Below are 26,429 nucleotides of genomic sequence, written 5' to 3'. Positions count from 1 at the left end.
TCGACTCGAACATCGGCTGTTCGCCATTTCACCGAACAGCAAACAATTTGGGGTGTTCACGGCAAATTCGAAAGCCGCGGAACACCCTTTAAAAGTCTATGGGAGAAATAAAAAATGCTAATTTTAAAGGCTTATATGCATGGTATTGTCATAAAAAGTGTTTGGGGACCCGGGTCCTGCCCCAGGGGACATGGATCAATGCAAAAAGAAGTTTTAAAAATGGACGTTTTTTTCAGGAGCAGTGATTTTAATAATGCTTAAAGTGAAACAATAAAAGTGTAATATTCCTTTAAATTTCGTACCTGGGGGGTGTCTATAGTATGCCTGTAAAGGGGCGTGTTTAGAACAGTCTGACAGCAAAATGACATTTCAAAGGAAAAAAATTAATTTAAAACTACTCGTGGCTATAAATGAATTGCCGCTCCGACAATACACATAAAAGTTCATTGATAAAAACGGCATGGGAATTCCCCACAGGGGAACCCCGAACCAAAATTTAAAAAAAAAATGGCGTGGGAGTCCCCCTAAATTCCATACCAGGCCCTTCAGGTCTGGTATGGATTTTAAGGGGAACCCCGCGCCAAATTTTTTTTTAAAAATGGCGTGGGGTCCCCCCAAAAATTCATACCAGACCCTTATCCGAGCACGCAACCTGGCAGGCCGCAGGAAAAGAGGGGGGGATGAAAGAGCGCCCCCCCTCCTGAACCGTACCAGGCCACATGCCCTCAACATTGGGAGGGTGCTTTGAGATGGGGACAAGGGCTTCATCCCCACAACCTTTGCCCGGTGGTTGTGGGGGTATGCGGGCAGGGGGCTTATCGGAATCTGGAAGCCCCCTTTAACAAGGGGATCCCCAGATCCCGGCCCTCCCCCTGTGTGAAATGGTAAGGGGGTTTTTTGTACCCCTACCATTTCACAAAAAAAGTGTCAAAAATGTTGAGAAGATAGAAGAAAGAAGAAGCGTTTAAAATAAAGAAGGAGCATTTAAATAAAGGAATTGTCAAAAACTGTCTCTTGTCATTTTTAACATTCTTGACAGTTTTTTTGTGAAATGGTAGGGGTACCCCCCTTACCATTTCACAAAGGGGGAGGGCTGGGATCTGGGGGTCCTCTTGTTAAAGGGGCTTACGGATTCTGATAAGCCCCCTGCCCGCAGACCCCCCACAACCACCGGGCAAGGGTTGTGGGGATGAGGCCCCAAAGCACCCTCCCAATGTTGAGGGCATGTGGCCTGGTACAATTCAGGGGGGGGGGCGCTCTCTCATCCCCCCCTCTTTTCCTGCGGCCTGCCAGGTTGCGTGCTCGGATAAGGGTCTGGTATGAATTTTTGGGGGGACCCCACGCCATTTTTTTTTTAAATTTTGGCGCGGGGTTCCCCTTAAAATCCATACCAGACCTGAAGGGCCTGGTATGGAATTTAGGGGGACCCCCACGCCATTTTTTTTTTTACATTTTGGTTCGGGGTTCCCCTGTGGGGAATTCCCATGCCGTTTTTATCAATGAACTTTTATGTGTATTGTCGGACCAGCAATTCATTAAAAGCCGCGAGTAGTTTTAAATGACTTTTTTTCCTTTGAAATGTAATTTTGCTGTCAGACTGTTCTAAACACAGGAAGCATGCGCCCCTTTACAGGCATACTATAGACACCCCCCAGGTATGAAATTTAAAGGAATATTACACTTTTATTGTTTCACTTTAAGCATTATTAAAATCACTGCTCCTGAAAAAATGGCCGTTTTTAAAACTTTTTTTTGCATTGATCCATGTCCCCTGGGGCAGGACCCGGGTCCCCAAACACTTTTTATGACAGTAACTTGCATATAAGCCTTTAAAATTAGCACTTTTGATTATTCATGTTCGTGTCCCATAGGCTTTAATGGTGTTCGCGTGTTCGAACAAATTTTTTGCCTGTTCGCATGTTCTGGTGCGAACCGAACAGGGGGGCGTTCGGCTCATCCCTACTCAGTATCCCCAGCTGCCATGTCCAGGAAGTAATGTTTTGCAATGCGATGTGCATTGCAATACATTCAGTGGAACCCAGAGGAGACATTGGGCTTCTTTTATACCCTGCATGTCTAATTAAAGAGAACCTGTCACCAGTGGCGGCTGGTGCTCAATTTTTTTTGGGGGGGGGCAGCCAGCGGCACCCACCCAGCCAACCACCCCCCAGCCAGCCAACCACCCCCCCCCCAGCACTCCTTTTTTTTTTCCCCCACATTTTCATCCTGTCGCTAGATCGATCGCCGCTTCACTCACCCATCTCCCGCCAGGCCCGCACTTACCCCATCCAGGTCGCGGCTTCCCCCCTGCCTCTCCTTCCGAGTCCTGGCGGTTGCTTCTCCTCCTGGCCAATGAGGACTTAGGACTCGTGACCAATCAGGTCTCTCAGGACCTGCTTCCTGATTGGCCAGGAGGAGAAACAGGAAGACATTAGCGAATATTAATCAATGTCACACAACTGGGTGGGCTTGGGGCGCAGTGTTCTGTGTCCCGGGCCCACCCTTTTTGAAGCCAATTAGAGCCTAAGGCTCTAATCATGTGCTTCTTAAAAAAAAAAAAAAAAAAAACCATTGGAATCCATGCGTCCGGCACCCTGCATGTAGATTAGGGGGGCCCATATGAGCGGCTGCCACTGCCTGTCACCTAAAAAACATCACATAGGGGACATTTTGTCCCCTGTGTGTGTTTAAAAAAAAGTTAAGTAAAAAAAATGTATTTTTTTTGCAAAAAAAATTTGTTACACCCAAGCACATAAATCCCCCTCCTCCCAAAAAATGTTAAGGCCCCCCCACCTCCACATATTCACACATATAAACATAAACGCATGCATCAGGGGCGACTACACGTGAAAATGTCCATTGTGATACACATGTTACATATCACTAGAATGAGAGCAATAATTCTACCACCAGACCTCCTCCGTAACACCAAACTGATATCTATAGGGGGCTATTGGAGCGTCACCTATAGAAAATATAGAATACTGAAGTTTGTCCCCATTTCACGTGCGCACACAAATTTAAGGTTTGGCATGTTGGGTATCCATTGACTTGGCACAACCTCGTCTTTTATATTTTACCAAAAATGTGGTTAATGTATTATGCTTTTTGCCCTGAAATTCACTTTAGTGTGCTTTTTACTGACATTTTGTGTTTCCTAGACCTTTGCGGTAATATCGTGTGACATAAAAAATTTGAACAACCACTATTTTATTCGATCGATCCAGGCCTTGGAGCACTATTTCATTCACTGATAGCAACAATTATGCATAATTCCTCCCCACTGGTACCAATGATGGGGCACTATTCCTCCCAGTGACACCAATGATAGGACACTATTCCTCCCACTGACACCAATGATGGGACACTATTCCTCCCAGTGACACCAATGATGGGACACTATTCCTCCCAGTGACACCTATGATAGGACACTATTCCTCCCAGTGACACCAATTATGGGACACTATTCCTCCCTCTGACACCAATTATGGGACACTATTCCTCCCACTGACACCAATGATGGGACACTATTCCTCCCAGTGACACCTATGATAGGACACTATTCCTCCCAGTGACACCAATTATGGGACACTATTCCTCCCTCTGACACCAATTATGGGACACTATTCCTCCCACTGACACCAATGATGGGACACTATTCCTCCCTCTGACACCAATTATGGGACACTATTCCTCCCAGTGACACCAATGATGGGACAATATTCCTCCCACTGATACCAATGATGAGGCACTATTCCTCCCACTGATACCACTGATGGGGCACTATTCCTCCCACTGACACCAATGATGGGACACTATTCCTCCCACTGACACCAATGATGGGACACTATTCCTCCCAGTGACACCAATGATGGGGCACTATTCCTCCCACTGACACCAATGATGGGACACTATTCCTCCCATTGAACCAAACCATGGGACATTATTTTTTCCCACTGATGTCAGGACCTTTTCTACCCCCAATGGCCACAGTCCGCCCCCCCCCCCCCCCCCCAAAGTTTTCAGGACAGTAAACTGGCCCTTTGCTTGTAAAGTTTGGAGACCCCCGCACTAGGGTGTCTGCTTTCAGAAAATATGTAATGTTTGGGGGTTTTACATTATCTTCAGGGCTAAAATGATTTTTTTTTTTTTTTAATTTGTGTGCAAAAACGGCTCTGGCAGTGAAAAGGTTAATGTAACGTAAGCACCTGCACATGACTTGGTACAGCAGAGCTTAGCCTGGGAAAGGGAGATACAGAACAAGGAGCCAATCAGTTGTGCTGCAGTGCAGAGAAGCATGCTGATAGGAGGAGAGATCAGAGTGACAGAGAGATGAGCTCATCAGTCTGCTGCTTCTCCTTTCACTGTCCAATCACGGGTTGGAGGAGGGACAAAATCATAAGGGGTTACTTAAACTGCAAGGTCCCCTGCCCTTTCAGCCAGTGATAGCGTTGTGTGGCAGAGCTGTGTAAATATCAGGACTGGATGGACAGGAATACAAATTCTTTGACGGGTAATGCAGCTTGTGTATATTTCATTTTTGTATCTCGCTCTTTTGCCTGGAGTTCAGCTTTACATTTTTTCTTAGGCATTTTTCAAGAAGATGGCGGCAGCTTACGTATTTGTCTCTTGGCGGGTTTCGTTTAAGATATTAAATAAGAATTTTTTTTTTTTTTTTTAATTTAAATCAATGAAATATTAATTCTCTGTTCATTACTACAATTTGGTAGATGACAATGTGATAATGGAGGACTCGCCGTAAAACGGAAATATATTTCCCCTCCCGCGTCTTCCGCCGAGTGGTCAATTAAAGGAAAGAGCTGCCAGTAACAAGTGAAAGGCAATTATTCAATCTCCGTCATATCTATTGGCAAAAAGGAGACGCTTAAATCATAAGGTCCACTAGGAAATAAATAACGTCACGCAAAGTCATTACACACCGCGTCTCGCCGATGATTTATGATTCGCTTATACTCATTCATTTTACGCCGCGCAAGCTAAATCTCTGTCAGCAAATTCTAGACAAGTGGAACAGGACGAAAAATAGAAACCCGCATGACTGGCCATACGTGGCAAGGCAAAATATTCCAGGATAGACGATGACAGTCCCTATATATCACCCTATTCACCAATAAGAGGCTAGCATGACCACTGCCTACTGAATGGATAGGCTGCATTCTCAGTGATGTCACCGGTCTCTAGTGAATGGATAGGCTACATTCTCAGTGATGTCACCGGTCTCTAGTGAATGGATAGGCTGCATTCTCAGTGATGTCACCGGTCTCTAGTGAATGGATAGGCTACATTCTCAGTGATGTCACCGGTCTCTAGTGAATGGATAGGCTGCATTCTCAGTGATGTCACCGGTCTCTAGTGAATGGATAGGCTGCATTCTCAGTGATGTCACCGGTCTCTAGTGAATGGATAGGCTACATTCTCAGTGATGTCACCGGTCTCTAGTGAATGGATAGGCTGCGTTCTCAGTGATGTCACCGGTCTCTAGTGAATGGATTGGCTGCATTCTCAGTGATGTCACCGGTCTCTAGTGAATGGATAGGCTGCGTTCTCAGTGATGTCACCGGTCTCTAGTGAATGGATTGGCTGCATTCTCAGTGATGTCACTAGTCTCTAGTGAATGGATAGGCTGCATTCTCAGTGATGTCACCGGTCTCTACTGAATGGATAGGCTGCGCTCTCAGTGATGTCACCGGTCTCTAGTGAACGGATAGGCTGCATTCTCAGTGATGTCACCGGTCTCTACTGAATGGATAGGCTGCGCTCTCAGTGATGTCACTGGTCTCTAGTGAATGGATAGGTTACATTCTCAGTGATGTCACCGGTCTCTAGTGAATGGATAGGCTGCATTCTCAGTGATGTCACCGGTCTCTAGTGAATGGATAGGCTGCATTCTTAATAATATCTTTTGGTCTTGCTCACCTTGCGTTATAGAGGCCGGGAGAAGAGGACCTTCCACCTTCTCCCACAGGTAGGTGGGTCTTGGAATTCCCTCCTCTGAGCTGCATGATAGAGTAATGTCACTTCCAATGTCCAGGGAGCCCTGAATGTTGCAAATGGGATCTGAGGGAGGCACTGGGAAGGGAGAAAAACAACAAATTAAACCAATGAAACAAATTCCTGAAAAAAAGTACTTCTAATCCAGAACTGTAACCCTGCATGATTGTCCTTCTTATGAAAGATCTTATTCAGAAAGTATCCTGTTGGCTCTCGTGTGCGGCCATTTCTTCTTCTTCTTCTTCACCCAGTATGTAAAACACAATAATATTAATGTTACCTAAAAATTTTACTTTTTTGAGAATACCGTCTTCTTCTTCTGAAAGATCTCGGCACTTGACCGTCTATTTAAAAAAAATTCTCAGGACTTGACATTTCCTAGAATCTGATTCTGTACTCTTAACCTATGTTAGTAGTGCAGGGACTTCCAAGGATAATTGTTTGTACTGTTATTCAAATGTATTTTCTCCCTGCCAGAGTTCTAATGTCAGCCCAGTGTCAGGCTGTAAGGCCCCGGCCAAGGCTGGCCTGTCTCCTTTCCAGGACTGGAGTTAGGTGGGCAGTGGAACTGGGCAACTGCCCCCAGGGCCCTCACCCTATCTAGTTGACAGAATTGCATTGGGTGCTGCTGGTAACATGTTTTACTGTATGGGGGGGGGGTGAGTTTGATCAGTCACATGATTCTCTCCCCCATTCATTGATTATATTCCCGGCACTGTAATAAGTAAAATAACTTTTCTCATTGGAGGAGAGAGCAGGAGGGGATGTGTCCCCATCAGATCATCTTTAGTGCAGCTGAGCCTGGAGACTTAAACCTGTTAACCTCTACAGCACCAGAAGTTCAGCCGCAGGAAGAGGACTGGGCACCCCTGCAGGAAAGTTCAGCAGCAGGGAGAGAACAGGACAGGCCTGCAGGGAAGTTCAGCAGCAGGAAGAGGACAGGCCTGCAGGGAAGTTCAGCAGCAGGAAGAGGACAGGACAGGCCTGCAGGGAAGTTCAGCAGCAGGAAGTGGACAGGGCAGCCCTGCAGGGAAGTTTAACAGCAGGAAGAGGACCGGACAGGTCTGTAGGGAAGTTCAGCAGCAGGAAGAGGACAGGGCAGCCCTGCAGGGAAGTTTAGCAGCAGGAAGAGGACAAGACAGGGCTGTAGGGAAGTTCGGCAGCAGGAAGAGGACAGGGCAGCCCTGCAGGGAAGTTTAGCAGCAGGAAGAGGACAAGACAGGGCTGTAGGGAAGTTCAGCAGCAGGAAGAGGACAGGGCAGCCCTGCAGGGAAGTTCAGCAGCAGGAAGAGGACAAGGCAGCCCTGCAGGGAAGTTTAACAGCAGGAAGAGGACCGGACAGGCCTGTAGGGAAGTTCAGCAGCAGGAAGAGGACAGGGCAGCCCTGCAGGGAAGTTTAGCAGCAGGAAGAGGACAAGACAGGGCTGTAGGGAAGTTTGGCAGCAGGAAGAGGACAGGGCAGCCCTCCAGGGAAGTTCAGCAGCAGGAAGAGGACAGGGCAGCCCTGCAGGGAAGTTCAGCAGCAGGAAGAAGACAGGACAGACCTGTAGGGAAGTTTAACAGCAGGAAGAGGAAAGGGCAGCGCTACAGGGTAGTTCAGGAACAGGAAGAGGACAGGGCAGCCCTGCAGGGAAGTTTAGCAGCAGGAAGAGGACAGGGCAGCCCTGCAGGGAAGTTCAGGAACAGGAGGAGAATAGGGCAGCCCTGTAGAGAAGTTCAGCAGCAGGAAGAGAACAGGGCAGCCCTGCAGGGAAGTTCAGGACCAGAAAGAGGACAGGGCAGCCCTGAAGGGTAGTTCAGCAGCAGTGGGAGGATAGGGCAGCCCTGCAGTGAAGATTTCTACAGAATCCAATAAGCTTTTCACTTGTTTTAGCTGCACGTATCAAAGTCATAGAATCTATTACTAGAACCTACAAGACTGTGACAAGTTTATAACTTACCTAAAACGGTAAATCCCACCACACCAATGTTACGTAGCGCCCGGTCGGGGAAGTTGTTGACCATGCATTGGTAGGTCCCCGTATCTGACAGCTGGGTGTTGTTTATATATATGGAGGCGTTGGTGCTCGGCATGGTCTGCATAAACCCGACTCGGCCCTGGAACTGCGCTGCGGTTGTGAAAACCTGCCCGCCCTGGTAGATAATGATCTGGGAAGAGATTAAAAAGTTTAAAAAAGTTAAAAGTTTTAAAAGTTTATTTTTCCCTTCCCCCTTTCATGGTCCCCTCAACTGTATCTTATACTTTTTCCTTTTTTTTTTTTTTCTTTATTTATGTTTATCTGATGTATTTCCACCAGTCACCTGGATGTGCTGGGTCCTCTTGAATCTCCTGGGGGTGTGCGGTCCTGGATGATGCAGAGAAAGGCGCTCTCTGTATCAATCCATTCTGATTGCAGGGCAGCGTGCTTAATAGAAGGGCAGTGACATCCTGTACTCACTGTCTTTCCTCAGTCTACTGTGCTGACCGACACCGGACATCATTCTACCCAGAAGACTGAGGACATCTTGTGGCAAAGGAGAGATACTGCAGGTGACATCTATGAAAGGTTAGAATTGTGTTCGGCCACTGTGGGGGGGGGGGGGGGGGGGGGGGGCAAGACTGCAGGAGGGGGCCCATTGCAGAACATGTCAAAGGGTCTTGCTGTGGGACGTTAAGGCTTCACACTGCTAGGACCCCAAAGTTGTGCAACTTGCTTGCAATTTCCTTGCGACTTTTGTGATTTACCATTGCAGTCTATGGCACTCAAATCACAACAAAGTCGCAGAAAAGTAGTGCAGGAACCTTTTTTATTTGTCGCTGCAACTTGACTTGCATTGATTAGGACAAAACCCATTGAAATAAATGTGTTTTTATTTTTCGATGCGACTTTTTGTGTTGGAGGTCGCATTGATAAGTCGCCGCAGAGTGAACTGGGGCTTATAAAGGGCCCCGCAACAGGAGTAAAGAGGATCAGTGGGAAGGGCCCCAGGCTCAGAGGAAAGGGCCCCGGGACTGAAGAATTAGGCCTGGGACCGATGGAAAGCATCCTTGGTGGTCAGGGGGGCACTTCATGGTTTCTTGCACTGGGGCCCGGAAGGTTCCAGTTATGCCTCTGACCATAGTCCACATAAAATATATTTGTCCATGGGGATTAGTGGCAGCATCTCAGTGGGGATGAAGTAATCTCTCTCAAACATATAAGGGGAACGGCAAAGGGCGCCAACTAAGTGCAGTATAAAAGTAAAATTTTATTAAAAACACGCAATTGGCAAACAACATGAATGGCATAACTTCAGTCATACCCGCTTATGGATGTAGTTATGCTATTAATGTTGTTTACCGAGTTGCCAATTGCGTGTTTTTAATAACATTTTACTTATATACTGCACTTAGTTGGCGCTCTCTGCTGTTCCTCTTAGTGCGTTAGATCAGGGGTCTCCAAACTTTCTAAACAAAGGGCCCAGTTTACTGTCCTTCAGACTTTAGGGGCCCAGACTGTAGCCAGTGGGAGCAGGAGTTGTCAGTGGGAGTAAACAGTGCCCCATCATAGAGATTAGTGGAAGGAATAGTGCCCCATCATTGGTGTCAGTGGGAGGAATAGTGCCCCATCATTGGTGTCAGTGGGAGGAATAGTGCCCCATCATTGGTGTCAGTGGGAGGAATAGTGCCCCATCATTGGGGTCAGTGGGAAGAATAGTGCCCCATCATTGGGGTCAGTGGGAAGAATAGTGCCCCATCATTGGTGTCAGAGAAGGGAATAGTGCTCCATCGATGGTACCAGTACGAGGAATTGTATCCCATAATTTGTGTCAGTGGGAGGAATATTGGCCCATCTTTAGTATTCATTGGAGAAATAGTACCCAATCGTTGGTATCAGTGGGAGGAATAGTGCCCATCATTGGTGTCAGTGGAAAGAATAGTGCCCCATCGTTGGTGTCAGTGGCAGGGATAGTGTCCCATCCTTGGTGTCAGTGGGAGGAATAGTGCCCCATTGGTGGTATCAATAGGAGGAATAGTTCCTCATCTTTGGTATCAGTGGGAGGAATAGTGCCCCATTGTTGGTGTTGTTGGGAGTAAAGGTGTTCCTTTGTTGGTGTCAATGAGAGGAATTGTTCCCCATTGTTGGAGATAGTGGCAGGAATAATGGCCCGTTATTGGTGTAAGAATAGTGCCCCATCATTTGTATCAGTTGAAGGAATGGTGCCCCATCATTGGTGTCAGTGGAAGGAATAGTGGCCCATTGTTGGTGTTATTGGGAGGAATAGTGTTCCTTTGTTGGTGTCAGTGAGAGGAATTGTTACCCATTGTTGGTGTCAGTGGAAGGAATAGTGCCCCATCGTTGGTGTCAGTGGCATGAAAAGTGCCCCATTGTTAGTGTCTTTGGAAGGAATAGTGGCCCATCATTGGTGTAATGTGGGAGAACTAGTGCCCCATTGTTGGTGCCGTTTGGAGGAATAGTGTCCCATTGTTGGTGTCAGTGGATGTAATAGTGCTCCAAGGGCCGCATAAAGGCAAGCAAAGGGCCACATATGCAGTTTGGAGACCACTGAGTTCAATGAAGCTGAAGACTGAGGACATCTAGTGGAGACAAAAAAAAAAGTACTTTTGCTGCCTTTCTATCTTTATAGAGGCGGGGCAGCAATTTGTTTCTAAAGAAAAATTTCTGAAGTTCCACATTAAACATCCAATGTCTGTAAATCTCCGATCAGCTCCCTTCTTAGGTACGTAGAAGGCGTCTTCTCTCTTACCTGCAGGGCCCCCTTTAATACGGATTGGACCCCGGACAAACTTTTTCTTGCTCCCATACTATTTGCAGGCAGCGTGGACCGAAGGGGCAGCTGCTTTGGGCACCACAACAATGACTGAGCTCGGGGGGCAGCTGCCCCTTTTGCCCCGCTTACCCCACCTTTTTTAAACCTACAAACGTCTTACCTGCTCAGGCTGGTTGGCATTGGACAGAGGCGTCACGGTCCAGATAATGTTGAGGTTCGTGAGCGCCGCACTGGTGGTGAAAGTGCATAAGAGCCCCGCCGACTGACCCCGGGCCACCTGTATGTTCTCCTTGTCTATGATCACCTGCAGCGCCGTCACCAAACCTGCAAAACATAAAAGTAGGACACCGTCTGTAACCTTGTGTCTCCGAAACGCATTACCGCTCTCAGGTTCCTCTTCTCCCCGCCGCTAAAACACGCAGAATGTGCTTATTACGAGCTTCTGACGTGTAATATTACACTCCCCTCCCCCACCCTGAACACAGAAAGTCTATTATCTATATCAAATTATGTGTGTGCGGGGATATTGTAGAAACCCCCCCCCCCCCCGGCTCGAGATAACTGTGCCGATGTTATTTACAGCAGAGTTGTAGCTGTGGGTGATTTCAAGAGCAAAGCCGGTATAATTCCCTCCTATGCTAATCGATCAATCAATCAATCAATCAAGAGTCTATCTGCATTTTTTTTTTTGTAAGCTCAATACAAAACAAAAACTGGCGACCATCATAGCAAATCTGTATCCAAAGCAGAACTAAGAACATTTAAAATATCTACCAATTCCTAACAAGCGGTAAATAAGCTTTAAAACAAGTCATCACTGACCTCTGTAGCTGCAGGCACTGTGGAGTAATTCACCCTCAGGCCCCACATTCACACCTCAGCGTTTTGTAGCTTGAAGCTCAAAAAATGCCGGAGGAGAAAAAAAAATAAAGCAATGATTCTCTATGGAGTTGTCGCCTGAAGCTCAAACAAGTTCTGGAGCTTTTTTTTTTTTTGCCGCTCGATTTGGGTGTAGATTTGGGCGTTTTTGGCGCATTTCTATTCCCATAGAAATGAATGGGAACGCTCCATTCGCACGTTTTTTGCGCGATTTTCTGCTCAAATGGAGAAAAAGTAAAAAAAAAAAAAAATAGTAATAATAATAATATATATATATATATATATATATATATATATATATATATATATATATATATTCTATTTTATTTTTCCCTTCTTTTTGCTATGAACGGTAGAATGGACAAATTAAAGAGGGGGCTTTTTTTTGTTTTGTAAATTATTGAATAATGGTCATATATATTTATATATATATATATATATATATATATATATATATATATATATATATATATATATATATATGATGAAAATAGAATTGATTTAGGTTAAGATATACTTTGTGATACGCATGCAACTAAAGAGTGTTTGCTTATATGTATAAAAATTGTTGGAAAAGATAGTAATAATATTTGAATAAATAAATGTAAACTAAATACAAAGAAACCTAAAAATCATCATAAATAACTAAAATAAATGAATAATATATAATAATGCATTAATAAATAATAATTAACATCTTACTATAAAAAAAATATTAAATATTTTTTTTTATTATTATTATTATTAATGTATTTTTTTGTCTGAGTCTGGGTGTTTACTGTTATTTTATTATTATTATTATTATTATTAATAAGGTATAATAAACACCAGAGTTGAACAAAAAAAAAACATTATTATTAATAATAATAATAATAATAATTTATTTTGTGTTAGGGTGTTTAGTTATTTATTATTAATTTATTTTTTTAACGGGTAAGGGTTAAAGTTAAGGGTTAATTATTTATTTATTGTTACTTAGTATTCAATTATTGATTTTTTTTTATTATTTATGCTTTTTATTTATTTGTGTATTTATTTTACATTTGTTTATTCATTCATTATTATTTGTATAATAATAAATAAAATAAAAAAATGTATTAGATAATAATAAATAACCCTAACCCCCAACTCCTAATCCTAACCCTAACCTAAACTGAACTCAAACCCCTTACCCCCTGACCTCTGTAGCTGCAGGCACTGTGGAATAATTCACCCTTAGGCCCCATTCACACCTCAGCGTTTTGTAGCTTGAAGCTCAAAAATCGCTGGAGGAAGGGAAAAAAAAAAAAAAGGATTCTCTATGGAGTCGGTTCACATCTCCACTCCATGTCGCCTGAAGCTCAAACAAGTTCTGGAGATTTTTTTTTTGGCGCTCGAATCGGGTAGATTTGGGCATTTTTGGCGCGTTTGTATTCCCATAGAAATGGATGAAAACTCTCTATTCGCACGTTTTTGTGCGTTTTTGTGCGATTTTGTGCTCAAATGAAAAAAAGTAAAAAAAAAAAAAAAATAGTAATGATATTTGAATAAATAAATGTAAAATAAATACACAAAAAAACTAACAATCATCATAAATAAGTAAAATAAATGAATAATATGTAATAATGCATTAATAAATAATAATTAACCTCTAACCTTAAAAAATATAAAATATTTTATTATTATTATTATTATTATTATTAATGTATTTTTTTGTTTGAGTCTGGATGCTTACTGTTATTTTATTATTTTTATTATTATTATTAATAATAATGTAACAATAAACACCAGACTCAAACAAAAAATATATTATTATTAATATTGATAATAATAATTTATTTTGTGTTAGGGTGTTTAGTTATTTATTTTATTTTTTTAAGGGGTAATGGTTAAAGTTAAGGGTTAATTATTTATTTATTGTTGCTTAGTATTAACTTATAGATTTTTTTTTTATTATTTATGCTTTTAATTTATGTGTGTATTTATTTTACATTTATTTATTCACTTATTATTATTTGTATAATAATAAATAAAATTAAATAACCCTAATCCCCCCCAACTCCTAATCTTAACCTAAACTGAACTCAAACCCCTTACCCTAACAAAAAAAAAAATATAATAAATTAATAATAAAAAAAGAAGAAATAAAAGCTAATGGAAAAACTAAAAAAAGCTGAAATAACTAGGATCAAATGATGCAACAGTCCCTACTTGAACGACTTTACTGCTTCGATTGTCATTTGGAGGATGAATTGCTCCACAGTACCTTCAGCTACAGAGGTCAGTGGGGGCACAATTTAAAGCTTATGTAGCTTATGTAGCCACAGTTCTACTTTAAATCTCCTAACTTTCAACACACGTTTACTTGTACAGTCAGACACCTTTATTAAGCTCTTGGTCAGATGCCCCATGATTGGTCTATTGTTGTGACTGACCAATAGCCAGTTGCAGAAGAAAGGCGCAAAGGGGAACCAACCAGAACTTTAGATGGTTGGTTTACTAAAACTGGAGAGTGCAAAATCTGGTGCAGCTCTGCAGAGAAACCAATCAGCTTCCAGTTTTTTTTTGGCAAAGCTTAAAGTGGAGTTCCGCCCACTTTTACAAATCTTCAGCATCCCTCACTAAACTGTGCACTCAGCACCTACTGTATATCTGCTGTATTTATTTTTCACTTCCTCCTCCCTGGCCGCGGCCCATCGCATCATTTCCTGTTTGCAATGCCTTCTGGGAAGGGGCGGCAACTTCGTCTGACACTGCCGTTGCTATGGAAACCTGACCTGAAACCTATTACACTGCTTGTGCTGCACTGAGCATGTGCGAGATCTGCAAGGATGAGATCCAGGAAGAAATACAGTCTGGCTTCAGATGCCCACACTTAAGATGGCCACGGCCTGCTGTAAGTTTATAAAATAACAAACTACTGCTATAAACTAACAAAACAGGCCTTCGTTTACAGACTAACTTTACTAGAATACATTAAGCTTGTGTATTATAGGGGTATTTTTATTTTAAAAGTATAATTTCGGCCGGAACACCACTTTAATTGAACAAGCTGAAGTCAGAAGCTGATTGGCTACCATGCAAAGCTGCACCAGATTTTGCACTCTCCAGTTATAGTAAATCAACCCCTAAGTCTCTATTAGAATCTTACAGCTCCCCCTTGTTTCTAGGTTCCATACAGGCTAGGGTTGCCACCTCATCCCTACATAGTTACATAGTTACATAGTAGGTGAGGTTGAAAAAAGACACAAGTCCATCAAGTCCAACCTATGTGTGTGATTATGTGTCAGTATTACATTACATATCCCTGTATATTGCAGTCATTCAGGTGATTATCTAATAGTTTCTTGAAGCTATTAATGCTCCCCGCTGAGACCACCGCCTGTGGAAGGGAATTCCACATCCTTACCGCTCTTACAGTAAAGAACCCTCTACGTAGTTTAAGGTTAAACCTCTTTTCTTCTAATTGTAATGAGTGGCCACGAGTCTTATTAAACTCTCTTCTGCGAAAAAGTTTTATCCCTATTGTGGGGTCACCAGTACAGTATTTGTAAATTGAAATCATATCCCCTCTCAAGCGTCTCTTCTCCAGAGAGAATAAGTTCAGTGCTCGCAACCTTTCCTCATAACTAAGATCCTCCAGACCCTTTATTAGCTTTGTTGCCCTTCTTTGTACTCGCTCCATTTCCAGTACGTCCCTCCTGAGGACTGGTGCCCAGAACTGGACAGCATACTCCAGGTGCGGCCGGACCAGAGTCTTGTAGAGCGGGAGAATTATCATTTTATCTCTGCAGTTGATCCCCCTTTTAATGCATGCCAATATTCTGTTTGCTTTATTAGCAGCAGCTTGGCATTGCATGCCATTGCTGAGCCTATCATCCACTAGGACCCCCAGGTCCTTTTCCATCCTAGATTCCCCCAGAGGTTCTCCCCCCAGTGTATAGATTGCATTCATATTTTTGCCACCCAAATGCATTATTTTACATTTTTCTACATTGAACCTCATTTGCCATGTAGTCGCCCACCCCATTAATTTGTTCAGGTCTTTTTGCAAGATTTCCACATCCTGCAGAGAAGTTATTGCCCTGCTTAGCTTAGTATCGTCCGCAAATACAGAGATTGAACTGTTTACCCCATCCTCCAGATCATTTATGAATAAATTAAACAGGATTGGTCCCAGCACAGAACCCTGGGGAACCCCACTACCCACCCCTGACCATTCTGAGTACTCCCCATTTATCACCACCCTCTGAACTCGCCCTTGTAGCCAGTTTTCAATCCATGTACTCACCCTATGGTCCATGCCAACGCACCTTATTTTGTACAGTAAACGTTTATGGGGAACTGTGTCAAATGCTTTTGCAAAATCCAGATACACCACGTCTACGGGCCTTCCTTTATCTAGATGGCAACTCACCTCCTCATAGAATGTTAATAGATTGGTTTGGCAAGAACGATTCTTCATGAATCCATGCTGATTACTGCTAATGAAATCATTCTTATTACTAAAATCTTGTATATAGTCCCTTATCATCCCCTCCAAGAGTTTACATACTATTGATGTTAGGCTAACTGGTCTGTAATTCCCAGGGATGTTTTTTGGGCCCTTTTTAAATATTGGTGCTACATTGGCTTTTCTCCAATCAGCTGGTACCATTCCAGTCAATAGACTGTCTGTAAATATTAGGAACAACGGTCTGGCAATCACCTGACTGAGTTCCCTAAGTACCCTCGGATGCAAGCCATCTGGTCCCGGTGATTTATTAATGTTAAGTTTCTCAAGTCTAATTTTAATTCCGTCCTCTGTTAACCATGTAGGTGCTTCCTGTGATGTGTCATGAGGATAAACACTGCAGTTTTGGTTACTGAAGCCCCCCGATTCACTTGTGAAAACTGAGGAGAAGAATAAATTCAATACCTTTGCCATCTCCCCATCCTTTGTAACCAGATGTCCTTCCTCATTCTTTATGGGGCCAATATGGTCTGTCCTCCCTTTTTTACTGTTTACATACTTAAAGAATTTCTTGGGATTTCTTTTGCTCTCCTCCGCTATGTGTCTTTCATGTTCTATCTTAGCCATCCTAATTGCACCCTTACATTTCTTATTGCATTCTTAATAAATTCTGAATGCTGAGGATGATCCCTCAACCTTGTATTTTTTGAAGGCCTTCTCCTTTGCTTTTATATGCATTTTTACATTGGAGTTAAGCCATCCAGGATGTTTGTTCGCTCTTTTAAATTTATTACCCAATGGGATACATTGGCTAATGCCCTTATTTAATATGCTCTTAAAGCAAACCCATCTCTCCTCCGTATTCTTTGTTCCTAATATTTTATCCCAATTTATGCCTTTTAGCAAGGTTTGTAGTTTAGGGAAGTTGGCTCTTTTGAAATTCAGTGTCTTTGTGTTCCCTTCATGTTTCCTATTTGTGTGATTTATACTGAAACTAATTGACCTGTGATCGCTGTTACCTAAATTGCCCCGTATTACCACATCTGTTATCAGGTCTGTATTGTTGGTAATCAGTAGATCTAGTAATGTTTTATTTCTAGTTGGTGCGTCTACCATCTGACCCATAAAATTGTCCTGCAAGACACTAAGGAACTGGCGAGCCTTAAATGAATGCGCGGTTCCCTCCGCCCAGTCTATGTCTGGATAATTAAAATCCCCCATTATGATAACACTTCCCATCCTTGCTGCTAATCCAATTTGTGATAGGAGATCCGTCTCCACTTCCTCCCTCAGGTTTGGGGGCCTATAGCATACTCCCAGTATTATTTTCCCCTTAGCTTCATCCCTTTGGAGCTCTACCCATAAAGATTCCACCTCCTCCCTAGCCCCCTCAGTGATGTCATCTCTCACACTCACTTGTACATTATTCTTGATATATAGGCATACCCCTCCCCCTTTTTTACCTTCTCTATCCTTGCGGTATAGGGTATACCCTTGAATGTTTGCCAGCCAATCATGAGAGCTGTTGAACCAGGTCTCTGAAATTCCCACAAAATCCAAATCCTCCTTGTACAACAGTATCTCTAGTTCACCCATCTTGTCCGCCATGCTCCTGGCATTGGTGAACATGCCACATAGTTTAGACTGGTCGCATATTGTCCTCGTATTGGGTGTTTCAAGATTGCAACTAGGACTTGCTACTATACTCACCTTGTGTTTTTGTGCTTTGGTTAACCTACCACTAATGCCCCCAATACTACCCTCTGGAATATCTTCCGCGCTGGCTATCACTGTCTCTGGACCCTCCCCCCCATCGCCTAGTTTAAAAACCCCTCTAACTTTTTGGCCATCTTCATTCCCAGCAGATCTGCACCCTCCTCATTTAGGTGCAGTCCGTCCCTTCTATAGTACCGGTTACCGACTGAGAAGTCGGCCCAGTCCTCCAGGAACCCAAACCCCTCCTTACTACACCAGCTCTTCAGCCACTTGTTTACTTCCCTAATCTCCCTCTGCCTTTCTGGTGTGGCTCGATGTACCGGTAGTATTCCTGAGAACACTACCTTGGAGGTCCTTTTCCTCAATTTAGCTCCTAAGTCCCTAAAATCGTTCTTTAGGACACTCCTCTTCTAGAAACATTAATAGTACGGGTGTCCCCGCCAGATCACGTATATGTAGGTATAGACTGCTTTGCTACAAGGGTCATGCATGGTTTTTCATCTGTTTGTTGTGCATAGGGTTGCCACCTCATCCCTTTAAACCCGAACATGTATTAATTACACAGGTTCTGTTGCTAATTAAGGTGGTAATTAAACTCACTTGGTGCCTTATCTGCATTTAATTAGCCTCAGAACCTGTGTAATTCAAAAGGTGTTTGGGTTTAAAGGGATGAGGTGGCAACTCTAATACAGGCTCTACAACAGGGATCTCCAAACTACGGCCCTCCAGCTGTTGCAGGACTACACGTCCCATGAGGCATTGCAAAACTCTGACATTTATGGGCATGACTAGGCATGATGGGAATTGTAGTTCCTGAACAACTGGAGGGCCATAGTTTGAAGACCCCCTGCTCTACAAGGTCTGACCAGTGGCATAGGAACAATATTGTCAAAGCTCATTGGCTTGTAGTTGAAACCGAGGCCCCTGCTCCTGTGAGGCTCCATACGACTTTTCTAGCCATGTCCAAAAGTTCCTACCACTCTCCCCCATCCCCATGAACAAGGCGAGCAGAACATACTGTGCAACTTCCTGCAGGTTAGATAATCAAAAATGTACACACATTTAGGTTAATTAGTTACTATTGTGCTGGAATCCAAAAGTAAAGCCCACAGACAGATCTTACTTCCTGGAGGAAATGCTGCTCTCTGCTCCCTGCAGTGCAGCTCACAGCACTACACTACTAGATATTTCGTCATGTGTAGTGTTCAGATCCTCCCTTTCAGCAGAAATCATGCAGCCATTATTTAAGAAACTAATAATGCTATTGTTCAAAAAAAAATTGTGTCTATATTTTACACAATGCTTAAAGTGTAACTCCACTTTCGGGGGAAGGGGGGGGGGGGTAGCAAATAAAGACAAATTAATATAGCGTATACAATTGCGACACTAATCTTATTGTAATTGAATGTTATTAAAAATGACCTTTCCTTATCAATTTGCAGCCGCTGTAATTTTCTGAAAATGCAATGCAATATGGCTACCTGGATGTGTTCTATACAGAGAGTGTGTACTGACCACCCCCCCCCCCCCCCCCAGAAACATCCTTTCCTGCTTGTGTGATTGGCTCACCAATTGCCCCAGAAGTCTGCCTAAGATACAAGTCAGATTTCAGGCATCCCCTGCAACAAAAATTTCATTTTTGATGAGGTACTCCTAATAGGAATTTACATCTAATGGGATGCAGGCCCAGCATCTTTCCTCATTAGTGCCCTGCAGCTGACGCATAATTATTAAACCACCCCCATTAGACCCGCTCAGCACAGAGGAACAAACAGGGATATCAGAATAACAAAAGGTAGGAATCTGCAACAAAGGTTGTTATAATGCTTGTAATGTACATAGATCACCCAGAGGTGGAATGTTTTTTTTTTTTTTTCTAAAAAAAAAAAAAAGTGGAGTTACGCATTAAAGAAATGCTTGTTTTGCAAATATTCTTGCATTTTCTAATTTGAACACTAGGTGGCGATGTTTCACTGGGATCTGCATATGCAACTAAATTTCATCCGATCGAATGATCGTTTCAAACAATGCACGTCCGGACCCAAGGATAATCTATATCCGCCTTTCTCAACTTTTTTTTTTACCCCAGAGGAACCCTTTAAATTATTTCCAGGCCCTGAGGAAGCCCTGCTAAAATTATCTACAGTTCATTAACAAGTCTAATAGGTTACAGAAATTATAAATAATAAATAAAATAATAAAGAATGTGTCCTTTCTAGTGTATTTGGCACTGAAGGTGGGTCATTTTTAACCCACCGTTCCTGTTCTTTTTGAGAAAATAATTTGCAGTAATATTTACAAAATTAAAAAAAGTTCAGAAGAGAAATGCAGGCAGGTTCCCTTACAATAGATTGGTGGTCAGTAGAGAAATGCCTTCTTATATAAGCGTTCACTGAGAGGGCCCCTTACATTGTGGGCAGTAGAGAGAGATGGGCATTGAAGAAGTGGCCTCTTAAATTATGGTTACCGAGAGAGGTGCCTCCTTACACCTGTGTTGAATAAAAGGAAGAATACTTCTTACATCAGTGGTCATTAAAGAAGTGGCCTCTACATTGTGGTCAGTAGGAACGGTATGTCTTTACATGGGTGGTCATTGAAAAAGTGTCCCCTTACACCGTGGTCAGTAGTGGCCATTGAAGAAGTGGCTTCTTAAATTGTAGTCAGTAGGCAAGGTGTGCCCTTAAACTGATGGTCACTGAAGAACCGGCCCCTTATATTGTGGGCAGTAGGACAGGTGTGCCCTGACATTGATGGTCTTTGAAGTGACTGCTTACATTGCGGTCAGTAGGAGCGGTGTGTACCGTGGGGATCAAAGATGTGGCCACTTATATTGTGGTCAGTAGGAAAGGCAAGTGCTTTTATTGGTGGTTATTAAAGAAGTGGCCCCTTACATTGTGGTCATTAGGAGAGGTGTACCCTCATGTTAGTGTCACTGAGGAATTGGCCCCTTACATTGTGGTCAGTAGGAGAAGTGTGCCCTTAAATTGCTGGTCATTGAAGTGGCCTCCTACATTGTGGTCAGTAGGAGAGCTGTGCCCTTACACTGGTGGCCATTGAAGAAGTGGCTACTTATATTGTGGTCAGCAGGCAAGGTGTGCCCTTACATAATTGGTCATTGAAGAAGTGTCCCCCTATATTATGATCAGTAGGAAAGGTGTGTCCTTATATTGATGGCCATTTATAAAGTGGCCATTTACATTGTGGTCAGCGGGACAGGTGTGCCCTCACATTTGTGATCATTGAAGGCGTGCCCCCTTATATAGTGGCCATTAGGAAAGGTGTACTCTTACATTGGTGTCATTGAAAAACTGGCCCCTTACATTGTGGTCAGTAGGACAGGCATGCCCTTATATTGGTGGTCATTGAAGAAGTTGTTGCTTATATTGTGGTTAGTAGGAGAAGTGTGCCCTTACATTGGTGGTCATTGAAGAAGTGGTATCTTACATTGTGGTCAGTAGAAAAAGTGCTGACTTACATTGGTAGTCATTGAAGGAGTGGCCCCTTACATTTTGGTCAGTAGGAGAGGTGTAACCATACATTGGTGTCATTGAAGAACTGCCCCCTTACATTGTGGTTGGTGGGAGAAGTGTGCCTTTACATTGAGGGTCATTGGAAAAGTGGCCCCTTACATTGTGGTCATTAGGAGAGGTGCGTCCTTACATTAGTGTCACTGAATAACTGGCCCCTTACATTGTGGTCAGTAGAACAGATGTGTCCCTACATTGGTGTCATTGAAGAACTGGCCCCTTAAATGATGTTCAGTGGGAGAGGTGTGACGTTACATTGATGGTCATTGGAGAAGTGGCCCCTTACATTGTGGTCATTAGGAGAGGTGTGCCCTTACATAAGTGTCACTGAAGAACTGGCCCCTTACATTGTGGTCAGTAGAACAGATGTGTCCCTACATTGGTGGTCATTGAAGAAGTGGCTCTAGTGCTTATATTGTGGTCTGTAGGACAGGTGTGCCATTACATTGGTGGTCATTGGAGAAGTGGCCCCTTACACTGTGGTTAGTAGGACAGGTGAGCCCTTATATTGATGGTCATTCAAGAAGTGGCTCCTTACATTGTGGTCAGTAGGATGGGTGTGTCCTTACATTGGTGATCATTGAAGAAGTGGCCCCTTACATTGTGGTCAATAGGACAGGTGTGCCCTTACATTGACGGTCATAGGAGAAGTGGGCACTTACATTGTAGTCAGTAGGGGAGGTGTGCCCTTACATAGGCAGTCATTAAAGAAGTGTCCCCTTACATTGTGATCAGCACGAAAGGTGTGTACTTGTATTGATGGTCATAGATGAAGTGGCTCCTTACACTGATGGTCAGTAGGGCAGGTGTGCCCTTACATTGGTGGTCATTGAAGAAGTGGTCCCTTACATAGTGGTCAATAGGAAAGGCATATCCTTACATTGGTGGTCATTGAAGGAGTGGCCCCTTACATTGTGGTCAGTAGGAGAGGTGTGCCCTCATATTGATGGTCATTGAAGAAGTTCCACCACTACATTGTCGTCAATAGGACAGGTGTGTCCTTACATTAATGGTCATTGAAGAAGTGGCCACTTACATTGTGGTCAATAGGAAAGGTGTGTCCTTGACATTGACAGTCATTGAAGGCCAAAGAAAGATGGCTCCGTCCTTCTGGAGAGAAGAGTAGAGCGGTAGAGTACATTTATTTGGGCAGAATACATCTATATGGCAGTTGCAGAGGACAGCAGGAAAGGGGTTCATGCTCTGGAGACTCGGTGGTGCTCCTCTACCAGGACGGCTCTGAGTGGCTCTTTGTGTCACTGCGGCCTCGTGTGATTAAATCCACAGCGAGCGGTAATGCCGCTTTTTTCAATGCTCCACTTTCTCAAGCGCAAATAACTTGCCTATTATGTTCTCCATCCCGGGATAATGGACTCGGAGTCTGAGGTTTCTTTTTTATCATTGTGAAATGTTCATTATGGGAGACGTGATTGATGCGCTCTGGAAAAGCAGAGCAAAAAGGATTAGAAGATAAGGAATAATAAAATTGGACCCCGAGGGCCACTCAGCCTCTCTTCATGATCCATGGCGGAGCGTGGCTCTACGACAAAGGGATCTGGAGACGTCACCCGCCGCTTCTCCGAGCCGTAATTACACGACCAGTAAACTTATACAGCAAGACAGAGTTTAAAGGGGCGCACCACTTCACCGGTAAAGTCATCTCCCTCATTAACCTTCTGGTTGTTGAACTGACTCTAGCATCAGACTTATTTTCCATGTTAAGTTCATGCATGCTACGTGATGCTGAAATGTGCACCTAGTGCACGTTAAAGTGTCCCCTCTGTCAATATTACTGTATTTCATTTAGGCACGCCTTAAGTGCTAGTTAGCACACCTCAATGGACCTGACAATATACACTATATAATCAAAAGTATTGGGACGCCTGCCTGTGCACACACATGAACTTTAATTCCGGTCTTAGTCCGTAGGGTTCAATATTGAGTTGGCCCACCCTTTGCAGCTATAACAGCTTCAACTCTTCTGGGAAGGCTGTCCACAAGGTTTAGGAGTGTGTCTATGGGAAGGTTTGACCATTCTTCCGGAAGAAAAGCATTTGTGAGGTCAGGCACTGATGTTGGACGAGGTCTGGCTAGCAGTCTCCGCTCTAATTCATCCCAAAGGTGTTCTTTCGAGTTGAGGTCAGTCAAGTTCCTCCACCTCAAACTTGCTCATCCATGTCTTTATGGACCTTGCTTTGTGCACTGGTCCAGATCATTTGGTGGAGGGGGGATTATGGTGTGGGGTTGTTTTTCAGGGGTTGGGCTTGGCCCCTTAGTTCCAGTGAAGGGAACTCTTTGTCAGCATACCAAGACATTTTGGACAATTTCATGCTCCCAACTTTGTGGTAACAGTTTCTGGATGGCCCTTTCCTTTTCCAACATTACTGCGCCCCAGTGCACAAAGCAAGGTCCATAAAGACATGGATGAGTGAGTTTGGAGTGGAGGAACTTGACTGGCCTGCACAAAGTCCTGACCTCATCACCTTTGGGATGAATTAGAGTGGAGACTGTGTGCCAGGCCTTCTCGTCCACCATCAGTGCCTGACCTCACAAATGTGCTTCTGGAAGCATGATCAAACATTCTCATAGACACACTCCTAAACCTTGTGGACGGCCTTCCCAGAAGAGGTGAAGCTGTTATAGCTGCAAATGGTGAGCCAACTCAATATTGAACCCTACGGACTAAGACTGGGGTGCCATTAAAGTTCATGTGCGTGTAAAGGCACATGACGCCTGTCCCAATGCTTTTGGTAATATAATGTATATGTATATGTCATGTGCAGTCATGTTAAGTGCTGTGTCAGTGTAAGACTTCCAGGTATTTATCACCTTTCACAGAGATCACAGTACCCCCCTGACAATGCCTTAATTTGCATCTCTCTCTAGAAGCAAGGCACCATCTCTGCTCAGGCATCATCCAAGGACACCATCTACTTCCTTGACTGAGTCGCCGACTCAATAATAAAAATGAAATGAAACAAATAATAATACCGTCTAGAATAGAAATGCAGCCCATGAAAATTATACTGCAACATTTCATTGGTGGCCAGTGGGAAGAATGCTCCTTACATTGGGGATCAGTGGGAAGAATGACCCTTACATTCAGGCATGTACTGGCCATCGGGACTACCGGGAGTTTCCCGGTGGGCCGATGGCTCAGTGGGCCGGTCAGGTGCAGTCCTGGAGCCGCTCCTCTCTGACAGTGAGTGATTGCGATTTCACTCCTGTTAGGAGGAGCAGCTGCCGTCAATTGCTGAAGAGAGCATTAGGCTTTCTGCTCCCTCCAGCCTGAAGGGGGAGATAGACAGCCGACAGACTTTCCTTCCTCTCTCCCCTTATCACTTGTCACATATCACATGACTGGAGAGAGGAATGAGAAGCTGCCTATAGAACTATGAGTACACATGGGAGGGGGGAGAGGGAGGACACACTGATGTAAGGGGGCTGCTGGTGATGGGGACACTTGGATGTAAGGGGACTGCTGGTTATGGGGACACGCTGATGTAAGGGGACTGCTGATGGGGACACACTGATGAAAGAGAACTGCTGATGGGGACACATTGATGAAAGGGGACTGCTGATTGGGACACTCTGATATAAGAGGACTGCTGGTGATGGGGACACTCTGATGTAAGGGGGCTGCTGGTGATGGGGACACACTGATGTAAGGGGGCTGCTGGTGATGGGGACACACTGATGTAGGGGGGCTGCTGATGGGGACACTCTGATGAAAGGGGACTTCTGATGGGAACACACTGATGTAAGGGGACTGCTGATGGGGACACACTGATGAAAGGGGGCTGCTGGTGATGGGGACACTCTGATTAAAGGGGGCTGCTGGTGATGGGGACACGCTGATGAAAGGGGGCTGCTGGTTATGGGGACACTCTGATGTAAGGGGGCTGCTGGTTATGGGGACACTCTGATGTAAGGGAGCTGCTGGTTATGGGGACACTCTGATATAAGGGGACTGCTGATGGGACACTCTGATATGAGGGGACTGCTGATGGGGACACACTGATGTAAGGGGACTGCTGGTTATAGGGACACTCTGATGTAAGGGGGCTGCCGGTTATGGGGACACTCTGATGTAAGGGGGCTGCTGACGGGGACACACTGATGTAATGGGACTGTTGACGGGGACACTGATGTAAGGGGACTGCCGACGGGGACACACTAATGTAAGGGGACTGCTGACGGGGACATTTAAAATTAAAGTGAGCCGGTCTGGATGAAGTCCAGGGCCAAATTTTTGTCCCAGTCCAGCCCTGCTTACATTGGTGGTCAGTTGGGAGAATGCTCCTTACATTGGTTGTCAGTGGGAAGAATGCACCTTGCAATGATGATAAGTGGGAAGAATGTTCCCTACATTGGTGGTAAGTGGGAAGAATGTTCCTTCCATTGGTGATCAGTGGGAAGAACGTTCCTTACATTGGTGCTCAGTGGGAAGAATGTTCCTTTCATTGGTGATCAGTGGGAAGAACGTTCCTTACATTGGTTGTCAGTGGGAATAATGTCCCTTGCATTGGTGGTCAGTGGGAAGAATGCTCCTTACATTGATGATAAGTGGGAAGAATGTTCCTTCCATTGGTAATCAGTGGAAAGATTGCTCCTTACATTGGTGCTCAGTGGGAAAAATGTTCCTTTCATTGGTGATCAGTGGGAAGAATGCTCCTTACATTGGTGGTGAGTGGGAAGAATGCTCCTTACATTGGTGATCAGTGGGAAGAATGTTCCTTACATTGGTGATCAGCAGGAAGAATGCCCCTTACATTGGTCGTCAGTGGGAATAATGTCCCTTGCATTGGTGGTCAGTGGGAAGAATGCTCCTTACATTGATGATAAGTGGGAAGAATGTTCCTTCCATTGGTAATCAGTGGAAAGATTGCTCCTTACATTGGTGCTCAGTGGGAAAAATGTTCCTTTCATTGGTGATCAGTGGGAAGAATGCTCCTTACATTGGTGCTCAGTGGAAAGATTGCTCCTTACATTGGTGCTCAGTGGGAAGAATGTTCCTTTCATTGGTGATCAGTGGGAAGAATGTTCCTTACATTGGCGATCAGTGGGAAGAATGCTCCTTACCTTGGTAGTCGATGGGAAGAATGCTTCTT

The 26,429-nt window shown here is 44.0% G+C and overlaps 1 protein-coding gene across 1 annotated transcript in view; it reads right to left on the bottom strand.

The window, feature by feature from the left end:
• The window catches only part of IGSF11 (immunoglobulin superfamily member 11), a 367,612-nt gene that overhangs the window by 14,841 nt on the left and 326,342 nt on the right, over positions 1 to 26,429 (bottom strand). Inside the window, exons 2-4 of the mRNA XM_073617397.1 lie at positions 10,925 to 11,088; positions 7,953 to 8,160; positions 5,938 to 6,090 (exon numbers count right to left, since the gene is read on the bottom strand). Of these exons, the coding sequence (XP_073473498.1) occupies positions 5,938 to 6,090; positions 7,953 to 8,160; positions 10,925 to 11,088 (525 nt within the window). The remainder of the gene's footprint in view (positions 1 to 5,937; positions 6,091 to 7,952; positions 8,161 to 10,924; positions 11,089 to 26,429) is intronic.

This window comes from Aquarana catesbeiana, linkage group LG02 (assembly GCF_042186555.1).
Source record: "Aquarana catesbeiana isolate 2022-GZ linkage group LG02, ASM4218655v1, whole genome shotgun sequence".
Classification (NCBI taxonomy): Eukaryota; Metazoa; Chordata; class Amphibia; order Anura; family Ranidae; genus Aquarana; species Aquarana catesbeiana.
Note: the sequence above shows the minus strand (reverse complement) of the source record. Positions and strands in the feature narration are given on the sequence as shown.